The following is a 12,768-nucleotide window of genomic DNA, read 5'->3' on the forward strand; positions in this document are numbered from 1 at the left end:
CATTTTAATTATTTTATATCCACACAGACCACTCAAGTACTTCCAATATTATTGCTTTGTAACAAGTAATCCTAAATGGTCAACTTTTTCAATCACATGCAAAGACATGTCGAGATCAGTTTGTTCCTTTTTTTATGAGACACCTTGACACACTCATTGCTTCAAACTGCTAGTGTGTCATGAAACAATCAGCAATATTTCCATGAAAGTCCACAATGAATTGCCCACTGAAGCAGAGCTGAATAGTAATTATGACTTCAGTTTTAACCAAAGTTTTGGGAGAGAGATTAAATACTCCACGAAAGCAAACAGAAACACAAAGAAGTCCCTTTACCCTATCTTGTTCAACAATATCACCCAAACGTATTGGCAATTTTATTTACAGTGGTACACATATACCACACTTTTTCGAAAACATTCCAAACAGCACAAATAAAGGTTGTTCTACTCTCAAATTTATTTCAGTGTTTGGAAGTCATTTCAGGTAAGAGAAAACATTCACTGAATAATTCCGATATTTTCGTGATGAAACAGGATCAATGTTGTTTATTTTCTCTGAGTTACATCAGTAGTTACAACTACACTTTCCTGCAGCACAAAGACAAGAAATAACACAAAAAAGCTTGCACAAAAACATCACACAACTCTGCTACCCAGATCTGATAACTTCATGCTACTATTTTTAATTGCATTGACACAATTAATAGCTAATCCAAAGTAAATGAAATAAAAAATGGAGTGTGACAAAAACATGATTCTAAAAACTATCTACAGCTGTTTAACAACTCAAAATCAGTAACTACCATATCACCTCTCTTCCTCAATTCATTATGTAACTCAAATAGTGTCCACAATATCTAAGTACCAGCAGTCAAATGCCGTCTTGCTTCAAACACAATAATAGCAAATGCAACAGCCGTGTTGAGACTATCAACGCCAGCACTTATTGGAACATGAAGACGAGCAGAAGCCAGTGCCAGGGCAGATGAGCTGAGCCCATGGGTCTCACCACCCACTATCAGAGCTATGTGTGAAGCCAAGTGAAAGTCAGCCTTGTTGTAATAGAGCAATGGTGTCACATGACTTTGAAGTTGAGAACTGTCTGCCGCAAATGTAACACAACCATCCGGTAGGTGCTCAGGAACAACTTCCCATGAAAGATCTTCTATTAACTGCAAGCGACCATGTGCACCTGCTGCAGTGCGTAACACTTTGCTGTCCCACAGATCTACACAACCTGTAACATTCTGGATGTTAACTGCATTGTACAAACATGTGGCACATTGGATAGAGAAAAGATATTACACAAAAATTAAATGATGTGAAGGTGACAAACCACTTTACTAAAGTTAAAAATATCTAATTAACAACACATAAAACACTATTTTTAAAATTCTTAATACCGAAGAACCTACTGCTAGTGATACAGGTTTTCTTTGAAATACACATCAGGCACAGAAATATTACATTTCATTAATACCACTGTAGGCCAAATGTAATTTATACAAAATGAACTTTTCTAAATACACGCAAGATTTCTATGCCACAGTTCCACTATTATAAAGAAACCTTCTGTACAAAGTATATGGCCGCCCATCACAGTTAAGTCATGGAAAGACATACATATGGTATAGGACATGATAATTCATTTTACAATGGCTTTCAAATATTTTCTACTGCTGTTTTCCTGAAATTTTTTCTGATCTATATTTTGTAATCATCAGTTTCAAGACAGATTCATTGTAGCTCTGCACTTTAGTCTACCTTGTGCAAATCTTCTCAGAGCTGCATAAATACTGCAGTCTGTTTTCATTTGAACCTGCTTACCGTTATGAAGCCTTTGTCTCCCTCTACAATTTTTAACCCTCCATTACAGAATCAAATATCCTTGATGCCTCAGGCTGTACCCTTTCAACCTATCTTTTTTTTTCCCTAGCCATATGGTGACACAAAGTACTTTTCTCCCCAAACTGATTCATTACCTCTGTGTTAGTTACTCAGTACACCCATTCAATATTCAGCATCCTCTGTAACACCACCTATTAAGAGCCTCTACTCTCTTTGCTATATACTGTGTATAATCCATGTTTCACTTCCATAAAAGGCACACTACACACAAATACTTAGTAAAAGCTTCCTAACACATAAATATATATTCAACTAATGACCCATCTCCTATTCCCACAGGTAGCACTAAGTATCTACGGCCAGATGACTTGTCTGGTGTAGCAATAATTTTGTTTAAGGGGCACTACATAGAGTTATCATTAAAAATCGGAGAACAATTGTAGGTAACCAAATATCACCACTTTCATATAAATTAAATGATTTAAGCACAGGTGCCACTTGCTGGTATACTGCAGCACTTGACAGTGTGAGTAGACAGCCCGACTGCTTCCCACGATTGCAGATTATCTGTACACTCACAACAGCATGTGCTACCAATATATTCTGAAACACCATGCATAAAAATGGGATTCTTCCAAAGCACACACCTCAGTTTCTATTGATGATAGAAAAGAAGGGTCAAGTGTTTTGGATAGCCCTTGAGCTAGGGACCATCTGTATACCATACAAAAGGATCATTTTACTACAACTATCCTACAGTATATGGTTAAGTTTTGAATATTACACACCTCCTCCAGATCAGGCAAATAGAGCAAACTGATTGGTTCTTTTTAGCATTAGATGTGGCCTACCATATGCCTTAAGTCACCATTTCCTTCATGGGCAGTTCCTGAGAAAAACTGAAATAAGCATTTCCACCATTTCTTCTCCATAAGAAGCATATATCTAAATAACTAACTGCAGCAAACTGCTCAAATTTAAATGATATATTCTCTAGGATTTCTCTGGAAGTGCCATCTTCTAATTTTCAAAAAGCCTTATTGGCTATCGAGAAACAGCCCTAAAACATGGTTTCTGGGTAACAAAACCAAGCCGCGCCCTCCAAGACGGCTTTGCACAGAAAATTGCTGTAATTTTCACAATATATTCCTAAGATGCTGATCTCGATCAATCTTGAAAATTTTTTCATTATCCAGTTTCGAAATACAGATGTTCAAAGTTACTCTGCTTGTACATGTAAAATCTGATGTCAGGCAAACACAATGCAAATTTTTTTTGCACATAAAATCTGGATTGAGGTGTACAATTATTTTTGCACTATTTCATTTTCACATAAGTATACTATCAAAATTTTACCGAACCATTAATTTCTATTCATATGAGTGACATGCTCTGCTGTAGCAGTAGGAAGAAGGCAACCAGTGGGAAAATGGTCCTATCGGAGCCCAAAGAAGGTGAATATGCTCCTACTTAAAAGACTCAGACTGAAAAGTGGAACCCAGCTGCCTCATTCTACCCTCCTCAGCGCCTTTAAAAATTTACCCAAAGTTTTCGTATGCAAAAATATTCACAGTTTTTTATGCTGAGAGAGAACGAGGCAGTAGCAATGACAAAGGAGGTGAAAAGTAATAATACTACAAGGGGATATATGATGGTTGTGTTATAGAAAGTGTGCAGGGTACAATGGCAGAGTGAGAGAAAGAGAGGGACACAGCACCAGGGTGAAGAAGTGGAAGAGCCAGTGATAATAAGAGACAGTCTTATGACAATGAGGAAGAGAGAGAAAGCCATAGTGAGGAGAGACAGCAGCATTGTGAAGGAATAAATGAGATAGCAGAAGTAAGAGAGAGGAAGGCAGGGACAGTGATAGTGAGAGGGGATAGTAGTGGCAGGATGGAACAAAGGAGACTGTGGCTGTGAGACGGGAGAAAGTGACAGAGAGAAACAAAAAGATAACGACAATGGGTTAGGCTGAATGAGTGAGTGAGAGTGGGCAAGTGGGGATGGATGAGTATGAGCAACTTGCACCAATAGACTAGTGGGTGAGAGCGAGTTACAGTTAGGGGAGATTGTGGGAATGAGAGGTGAGTTGCATGATAAAAAGAGCCAACTTTTTGGGAAAGTTTTAAAGGTGCTGAAGAAGGTAGAATGGGACAGCTGCTGCACCACTTTTCAATTTGAGTATTTTACACATGAGCACCACTTTCTTTTCCACTCCAATAGGGGCATTTTCAGCTGGTTTAATTCATTTAAGGCCCAATATATATTATACACAGGTCACATTGCGAAATTTGATGTACTATGTTGTGCCCACAAAAAAGTAAGGGGAATGAATCAAAAGAATGGGAAGCAGTGCATGAGCAATGGTATAACATATTCCAATCCTGAACAGGTGCAACGTATAAGGAACAAAGCATATGTCTGACCTAATTACCAATTTTGTTCTTTGTTATGGTGTTACCCTAATTTTTAACATTTACAAACAACCAAATTTACAGTGCATTCCATATTTTCACATCACATCGCATGCTTTCCAAACGTTAAATAGCTTAACGAACATGCAAGCAGGTATGCAACAGTTCTGGGCAAATTATAAGTTCATCACAGGCTTTGCAATCAAAAGTAATACAGACCTACAAGTATCTGTTTCAAGTGACATATTCCATACCTTCAATGACAAGTAATATAAAGTAGACTATTTACATTATAACTGATAAACAGTGTTTATATTAAAGAGAGAATATAGATAAAATGTACTGTTCATGTCCATCTAAAAGAACATACTGAAGGAAGAATAAATGTTTCCGTGGAAAATAAAGAAGGCCGAGTGATTCCACACACACATGGGTTCGTCCCGTGCTATATACTGCAATATGTGAACCTGAACACCTTTTGGCCAAAAGCTTAAATGCTTAGCAGTCTTGACTGTACCTGTGCGCAACTCTGCCTCTTCTGTTTGAAAAGTAGCAATTTCTTGTTTCGTGATATTGTTGTTATTCCAGACTGGGCTTTCCACAGTTAAGATTCAAAAGCAAGGGAGACACATAACTCATGATATCAACCATATGTCCACTATTCAATCCATAAAACAAATATTACTTAAGTTTGTCTTCTGTTCTGCCACCCACTGCCTACACAGTATGTTTTATATATTCAAAAATGATGCATGCCTGACATTACATTAAAATTGTTAACAAGCATAACAGCATGCTTGCAATACTCTGGGGGTGATATACAGTTTCACAAAGACATATTTAATGATATTATAATATAAGGGATTATGTGTGTGCATTAATTTTCTTTGTAAAATAATTACAGGTTATCCTATGTCTACTTTTGATCTGCAGTACCACACAAAAACTTCCTCTGACACAAGTACTGAATAAGTGTCAGGTTTTCTCCAAGTTAAATCTTTTTAAATAAAGAAGTCATTTTCATAAGACAACCTAAAGAACCTTCCATCCAATGAAGTTTATAGATATAGGAATACATATTTGAAGGTACATGTACATCATCTCATAGTCTGCTTAAACATTTGATATGTATCCTGAGGCTCCAATATTATGCTAAATGACAGTCATCATCATTTTGAACAAAAAATTCACATGGCAATGGCATTTGAAAGTTATGTATACAACAATGTACTGGCTACTTATAACTGTTCTGCTCAGTGGTGTGCAGAAGAATCTACGTACGGGAATAATGCAGATGACCACTTATTTATGTCTGATAATCTGTATAGAAGACAGTGTAATGATGCAATACTCCTGTTATATGACTCTTATATTTGCCTTTTGTAGCAGAAGAGGGGAGGTAATAATAATAATATGGCACTTAATCTCATTTGTGCTTGGTAACCCTTAGTCTAATTAAACAAATTAAAGACTGATTACATTTGATGAATGATACAGTGTAAATATCATGACTTATAATGGATTATGTCCACAAGTATTGAAGACTGTTGTGTGTGCAGTACATATGTATGACCCATATAACAAAATGCAGAGTAGAGAATTTCACTTGGCCTTAGCAGTGCTAATAGTGCTTTTCTGTACCGTAATGCTCTCTGAAGCCACTGTATTTCCTATTAAATTAAAGTTCCTTTTAAATAATGGTTTTTCCCTTATTTGGCTACTGCTACAAAACCTTTTAAAATCTTCTACTCACTTGCGTAATGGATAGTGTGCACCATGTGTACATTTTGCAACTGTAAACAAGCACATACACAGCACAGTGCTCCAACTCTTGACTCTATGGTATAGCACAGTGTACAAAGTTAACTGCATTTTGAAGGGGCCTTGCACAGTAACCGGTTAATAGCAAATTTACGTGGTGTCTCCCTAACTCAGAACCTGAAGAGGGTGCTTCTCTGAACAACACCTAAAGCAAGTATGTTTTACCCTAACCACAAGTTCTTAATCATCATTATGTACATTGTTGCTGCAGAGCCCAAAAGTGAGAAAAAACTGAAAATCAAACATAAATACAGACCCCTATCAACAGGAGTGATGGTTAACATGAAATGGTTTTTTAAGAGATAATTCTCTTGCACACCAGGCAGTATGTCGTCACCACTCAAAAGGTTGAAAGTGTTCTGGCATAAGAAGTGCAGCAGAAATTTAGGAAAACAATGGAAACTCCCACAGACAGTTGTATCAGTATGTTGTATCTCCATGTAGTGTTACATTCCTTCCCATATGAATGTGTGTATGAACTGATGTCTTAGTAGAAGAGCCCTGACATAAGATCAAGTTATCTAGGATCCCTTATAAGCTTACCAAAAGTTACTAAAAGACTTCTTGGTTTCCGAGATCTAAAACAGCAACAACTTTCACTAGCTAGGAATTGCAATGCACTTTAGTAAAAAGTATTAAGAGGGATTTTCTTATTCTCTGTTCTCAGTGTGCAGTAACAGCCTGGAACTTGTAGTAGTAGTAGTAGTAGTAGTAGTAGTAGTAGTAGTAGTAGTAAGAGAGGGGTTTTTGGGCACACGACAGCAAGGTCTTCAGTGCTCGTTCAGTAACATAGTGAGACGGGTGTCAAGAAAAATCCCAGAACAGGAATATAAAATGGATCATAAAACACCGGAAACAATCGTTGAAAAATATGTGCTCACCCACACCGATGTGTGGGATGAAGCAGGGTGTCAGCAGTAAAACATGGACAACACAGGAAGAAAATGAGAAAGGGAGCTAAAACAATGTAGCAGATGGAAGTGGCTGTCTGACAGCAAGGAAAAAAGGGGAGGAGTTAGCCACTCTGCAATACACTAAAACCTCCAGCCTAAAATTTTAGGCCAGAGTCCAGACACATCACAAAACTTAAAAACCCTAGTCACACATGTCTCATCATTAGCTAAAACCGAAGGCAGATCCCCATCAACTTGTGCTTCTACCCTGGCATCACGGTATAAAATGTAGTCTGTTAAAATGTGCCGGGCAGAGATGTGCACACCACAAGCATCACAAAACGGAGGATCCTCCCGCCGTAATAAAAAGCTATGTATGAGAGAACAGTGCCCGATCCGAAGACGTGTGAGGGACACCTCTTCCCACCTGAGCAACCGGCAGGACAAACACCACGGCCGAGTGGTTGACTTTACCAACCGCAGTTTATTGGCCGTCACCGCCAGCCATTCGTCGTCCCACAACTCCATGCACTTCCTGTGGAGTGCAGCGATGACTGACTGCAAGGGGATAGGACACTGGACCACATCCTGCTCTCTGCAGGCCTCCTTGGCAGCCCAATCGGCCTGTTCATTGCCCCATATGCCAACATGACAAGGCACCCAGCAAAAGGATACCTCTTTACCCTACCGTTGGAGCAAGTACAGTTGGTCATATATCAGCTGGACCATCTCCTCAGTAGGGTATAGGTTCTGCAGTGATTGTAAGGCACTAAGAGAATCGGAGCAGAGTAGAAATCGATCGCCCCGAACACGAAGCATCTTCTCCAGTGCCTTCAGGATCGCGTGGGGCTCCATGGTGAAAACTGTATATTCAGCAGGGAGTCGATCTGGGTAACATGATCAGGGAACACCACAGAACAGCCAAGGAAATTCTCCTGTTTTGAGCCATCAGTATAAACGACAGTGAAACCGTGATGCACATCTAAAATGTTAAAAAACAGAGATTGAATGTAAAATCTGATGTACCATCTTTCTTAAAATTAGTCAAATCTAAAATAAGTTTGGGTCTCCAGAGGAGCCAAGGTGGAGATCTGCTCCAACTGCGACGTAAAACACGAAGACCAGCCATAGACATCGCAGCGAGACAATCCTGTGCGTGAATCCCATAGGGCTGCGTCGCACATTGCCGGTTATGAAATAATCGTGCCAGAGGAGGCTGAGCAATGGTATGGTATGCAGGGGTGTATGGTGTGGACAAAGTTTTATATGCCTGGTGTACTGTAAGTAGCCGTCGCCACATATGAAGTGGCGGTTCACCAGCCTCTGCACAGAGGCTTGGTATGGGGCTAGTTCGGAATTCCCCAGTGGCCAACCGAAGCCCTTCATGGTGCACAACGTCCAACATCTTTAAGTAAGAAGCCCTCACAGACCCATACACCATGCACCCATAATCGAGCCGAGATCGCACAAACGCCCTATAAAACTGGAGCAGACAAGTCCTGTCAGCTCCCCATGTAGTGTGGCTAAGACATTTTAAAATACTTAAAGCCTTAAGTGAGCGTCATTTCAGGTCTTTAAGATGAGGTAACCATGTAAGCTGCGAGTCAAAAATGAGCCCCAGAAATCTCACCGTGTCTTTAAAAGTAAGAATAGTGTCCCTCATCTTCAACTCAGGAAAGGTTAAAATCGAACGAGAACAGTTAAAAAGAACACAAACAGACTTTTTGGTGGAAAACTTGAAATCACTCTTCTGCGCCCAGTCACCCAAACGTCGACGCGTTGTCGTTGCAAGGCTTGAAGATGAGCAAAACAAAGAGAAATCATCCACAAACAAGGAACACTGGACAGGACTTTTCACTATGGACGTAATGCTATTAATAGCGATGGCAAAGAGAGTCACACTTAAAACTCTACCCTGAGGGACACCGTTCTCCTGCTCAAAGCGATCAGACAGGACGTCACCAATTCGGTATCTAAAATATCGTAGCGAGAGGAAAGACTGAATAAAAAGAGGAAGACAACCACGACAACCCCATTCATGAAGCTGCTCCAGGATGAGACGCCTCCAAGTGGTATCGTAGGCCTTCTCGATGTCGAAAGATACACCTAGAACATGATGACGGTGTAAGAAAGCTTGTTGTATAGCCGCCTCCAGGAGGGCAAGGTTATTGAAGGTGGAATGAAACCTTCTGAAACCACACTGAAAGCAACTAAGGAGTTGTCGGGATTCCAACAACCAGACAAGGCGGCGGTTGACCATCCGCTCCAAGGTCTTCCCTATGCAACTAGTGAGGGCAACACTACGGTAGCTACTCGGGCTCCTGCGGACTTTCCCAGGTTTTAAAAAAGGAATTAATACACATCAGGAAAGTGACCCGACGCCCAAATGGCATTAAAAAGTGCAAGGAGGATTTCTTTGTTACGTAATGTGAGGTGCCATAGCATACTGCAATGGATCCTGTCGTGACCAGGGGATGTGTCACGAGCTCCAAACAATGCACAATCCAGTTCGCACATAGAAAATTGGCAGTTGTAAACTTCATGAGAGGTGGACTGAAAGTCCAGACTAAATCTCTCAGCAACGGCTCTATGGTGCTGGAAACCTGGATCCTGACTGGTTGTTGCAGTAACTGTCGCAAAATATGCTGCCATAGTCTGGGCAATGTCTCGCGGATGTGTGTGGAGAGTGCCGTTATTCATTACAGGAGCCATGGGGCACCTCCTCCTCTGCCAGAAATCCTCCTGATGGTCTCCCACACAATAGAACTTTTGGTGGAACGATTAATGGTGTTCAGGAACTGTTGCCATGAACTCTTCTTGCTCTCACGAATAATGCGGTGACATCTTGCCGTCGCCAACCGAAAGGCTGCAAGATTCTCAGCAGTCGGCGACACGAACCGGCGCACAGCTGCATGCCTGGTCCTGATTGCAGAGCGGCATTCGGCACTCCACCAAGGCACAGGTTGCCTCTTCCGGTGGCCTGTGGACTGTGGAATGGATGCTACAGCGGTGTGGTGGACCATTTTGGTAATATGATCCACCAATACCTCAACATTCGCACAGCGTTCGAATTGGGCCAACTGGCTATAAAGTGTCCAGTCAGCTCCACTGAGCACCCTTTGTGGTGGTCTCCTTTCGAGGCCCACGCCATCTGGCAGGTGAATCCAGATTGGGAAATTATCACTGCCGCGCAAGTCAGCAACCACTTCCCAGTGACCACTGGTGGCGAGAGATCAATGGCAGAGAATGACCCAGTCGCTGTGCAGAAATGAGTACTCTGTCCTCCATTGAGCAAGTAGGCACAGGATGACAGGAGAAGCCTCTCAATTGCTCTACCCCTGGAGCAGGTATGTGCAGAGCCCCAAAGCACATTGTGGGCATTAAAATTACCACAAATAATGAATGGCTGGGGGAGCTGTGTAAGAAGGTCAGTGAGGGCCACTTCATCAAGTGCGTCATGTGGGGGCAAGTAAAGTGAACAAACAGTCAATGGATGACGCACGTGCACGGACACAGCGACGGCCTGTAAAGCCATCGTAAGCAAGAGAGGCGAGGAGTGGTAGTCCGTCCTGACGAAAATACCTACGTCTCCTGTAGCTCTCTCTCCACGCAGATCGTCCTTTTTGTAGAAAGTATAGCCTCATAGCTCAGGGGAATATGAGGGATGGAAATAAGTTTCCTGGAGACAGACACAGTGGTCTACCCTGAGAGAGTAGACGAAGTTCCTCCACATGCGTCCTGAACCCTTGCAAGTTCCACTGAAGTATGGGAGCCATCTATGATGGGGATAGCACCTTCATCCTGTCTCTCCGACGGGGCGGGGAGACCGCAGCAGGTGGTGGGGCAGGCGTGGGGCGATATGATTTCCCCACACATATGTCGGATTCCATCAACTCTGGGGAAGAGTCAGATGAAGCCTCACGTAAAACAACATCCGTATGGTGAGACAGTTTACCATGGGATTTAGCCCACTGTTGCTGCTGTATGGGAGCTTTCTGCAGTTTGGTGGGCTTTGGGGGAGCCGATGTGGCAGTGGTAAAGGCCGTACTGAGCCTCGGAACCGCCTCAGCTGTTGGAGGCGTCAGAGACTGGCCCAAGTTCGCTACTGAACCCTTGTCAGCCGTTCGAGGAGGGGCCACCGGCTCTGAAACACTGGCTGCATTGCGAGTGCACTGACAGCTGCAGGTATTAGTACCAATACTCACCACCTCTGTCTGCATTGAAGCATCGGCTTTTGGAGAAGGCTTTCAAACCAGGGATGCAAAAGATGTAGCAAATGTGGGAGGTTGCATCGACTTATAAATCTTCTTGGCCTCACCATATGGGATACGCTGGGTTGCTTTTATTTCCTGGACTTTGCATTCCTCTAAAAATATTCGGCAGTCCCTACTCCAAACAGGGTGGTTTCCAGAGCAATTGATATATCTGGCTGGAGACGAGCAACCGACTCCTTCATAAGCAGCCTTACCACAGTTGCCACGAGTCGCTTCACCTGTACACCCTAAGGTGGTATGCCCAAAATGCTGGCATTTAAAACAGCGCATTGGGGATAGGAAATAAGGCCGCACACTAAGGCGAAGGAAGCCAGCTTTAATATGTTCTGGAAGTTATGTACTACTGAAGGTCAGAATAAAGGAGTTGGATTTCACAAGATTGCCATCAACCCTCTACATGATATGTTGGACATCAACGATACCTTCCGGAGCCCACTCACGTTGCACTTCGTCTTTGGGAATGTCGACTAGATCCCAGCATGTCACAACACTTTTGCTATAATTCAAGGTGCTGAGCAGTTCAGTATCTATGGCATACTCCCCAAGGCATTTAGCAGCTTGGAGGTTAGTTGCTTGCTGGGAAGTGGAAGTTTCCACAAGCAAGGTCCCATTATGCAAACACTTCACTGATTTTAATGAGCCACAGACGCTCTCCAAACTTTTTTGTATATAGAAGGGCGAAACATTCTCAAAACTATGCTCCTTCTGTTTTACAATGAGAAATAGATTCTGATTACCAAAATGCATTCTGTTACTAAAGACTTGACTGGTCAGAGATGTACTGCAGTCAGGGGGACTGACTGCACGAGCCCTCTTCAGAGACTGGGAGTTAGAACCTTCCAGCTGCCCACCCTTTCCACTGGGAGGAGGAAAAGAGGATTTCGAAGGATCCATCTCGGTCCCACGAGCAGCTAGGGAACTAGAAGTCCACTTAGACAGAGCCCCGCGTGCCTAGGTAAGCCTTATACAATTGGGGTGCGGCAGGTGCCCCAGAGGTCGCCCGCTTGCGACTGTTCCACCCCAACAGCCGTGCATCTTATAGGCGCACAGCACACCATAAGATTAAGGGGTTTTTATAGAGGTTTACCTCCCTCACAATCCAGCCAGCCAAGCCAAGATTACCATTTCCCACAGCACACAACATTCCACCGCCACACCATAAGGTGGTCGCTGAAGTGTGTCCAGGTGTTACGGTAACAGGAGACTGGCGGCAGTGACCAGTCCCCAGCTCAGGACCCCAAGCCCGTACTCAGCAAATGCATGCTGAGCCCCAGAGGGCAGCCTGGAACTGAATTTGGTCTTTGCTAGTGCATTGTTACAAGCCTTGTACCAAATTCACTTTCAGCACAGAGAATGTGAATTTGTAACTGTTGAAAAAGCAACCAGCATCCTCCACAGCTGAACAGTGCCAGTGAAATTTAACCTTTTGATGCAACAATCTAGGAAAAGACAGACTGATACTTATAATAAAGAAGACACATAAAGTCACAGCCATGCTCAATTAAAAAGACACTTGTA

General features: G+C 42.4%; 1 protein-coding gene across 2 annotated transcripts in view; it reads right to left on the reverse strand.

Annotated features, from left to right (window-relative positions):
- Window positions 1-517: 517 nt before the first annotated feature.
- LOC126270162 (rRNA methyltransferase 3, mitochondrial) overlaps window positions 518-12,768 on the reverse strand; it is a 78,145-nt gene continuing 65,894 nt past the window's right edge. For both annotated transcript variants that reach the window (XM_049974049.1, XM_049974050.1), the window contains one exon: window positions 518-1,237. In XM_049974049.1, the coding sequence (XP_049830006.1) occupies window positions 858-1,237 (380 nt within the window). In that variant the 3' untranslated portion in view covers window positions 518-857. The remainder of the gene's footprint in view (window positions 1,238-12,768) is intronic.

The sequence above is a fragment of the Schistocerca gregaria genome, chromosome 1 (assembly GCF_023897955.1).
Source record: "Schistocerca gregaria isolate iqSchGreg1 chromosome 1, iqSchGreg1.2, whole genome shotgun sequence".
Lineage (NCBI taxonomy): Eukaryota > Metazoa > Arthropoda > Insecta > Orthoptera > Acrididae > Schistocerca > Schistocerca gregaria.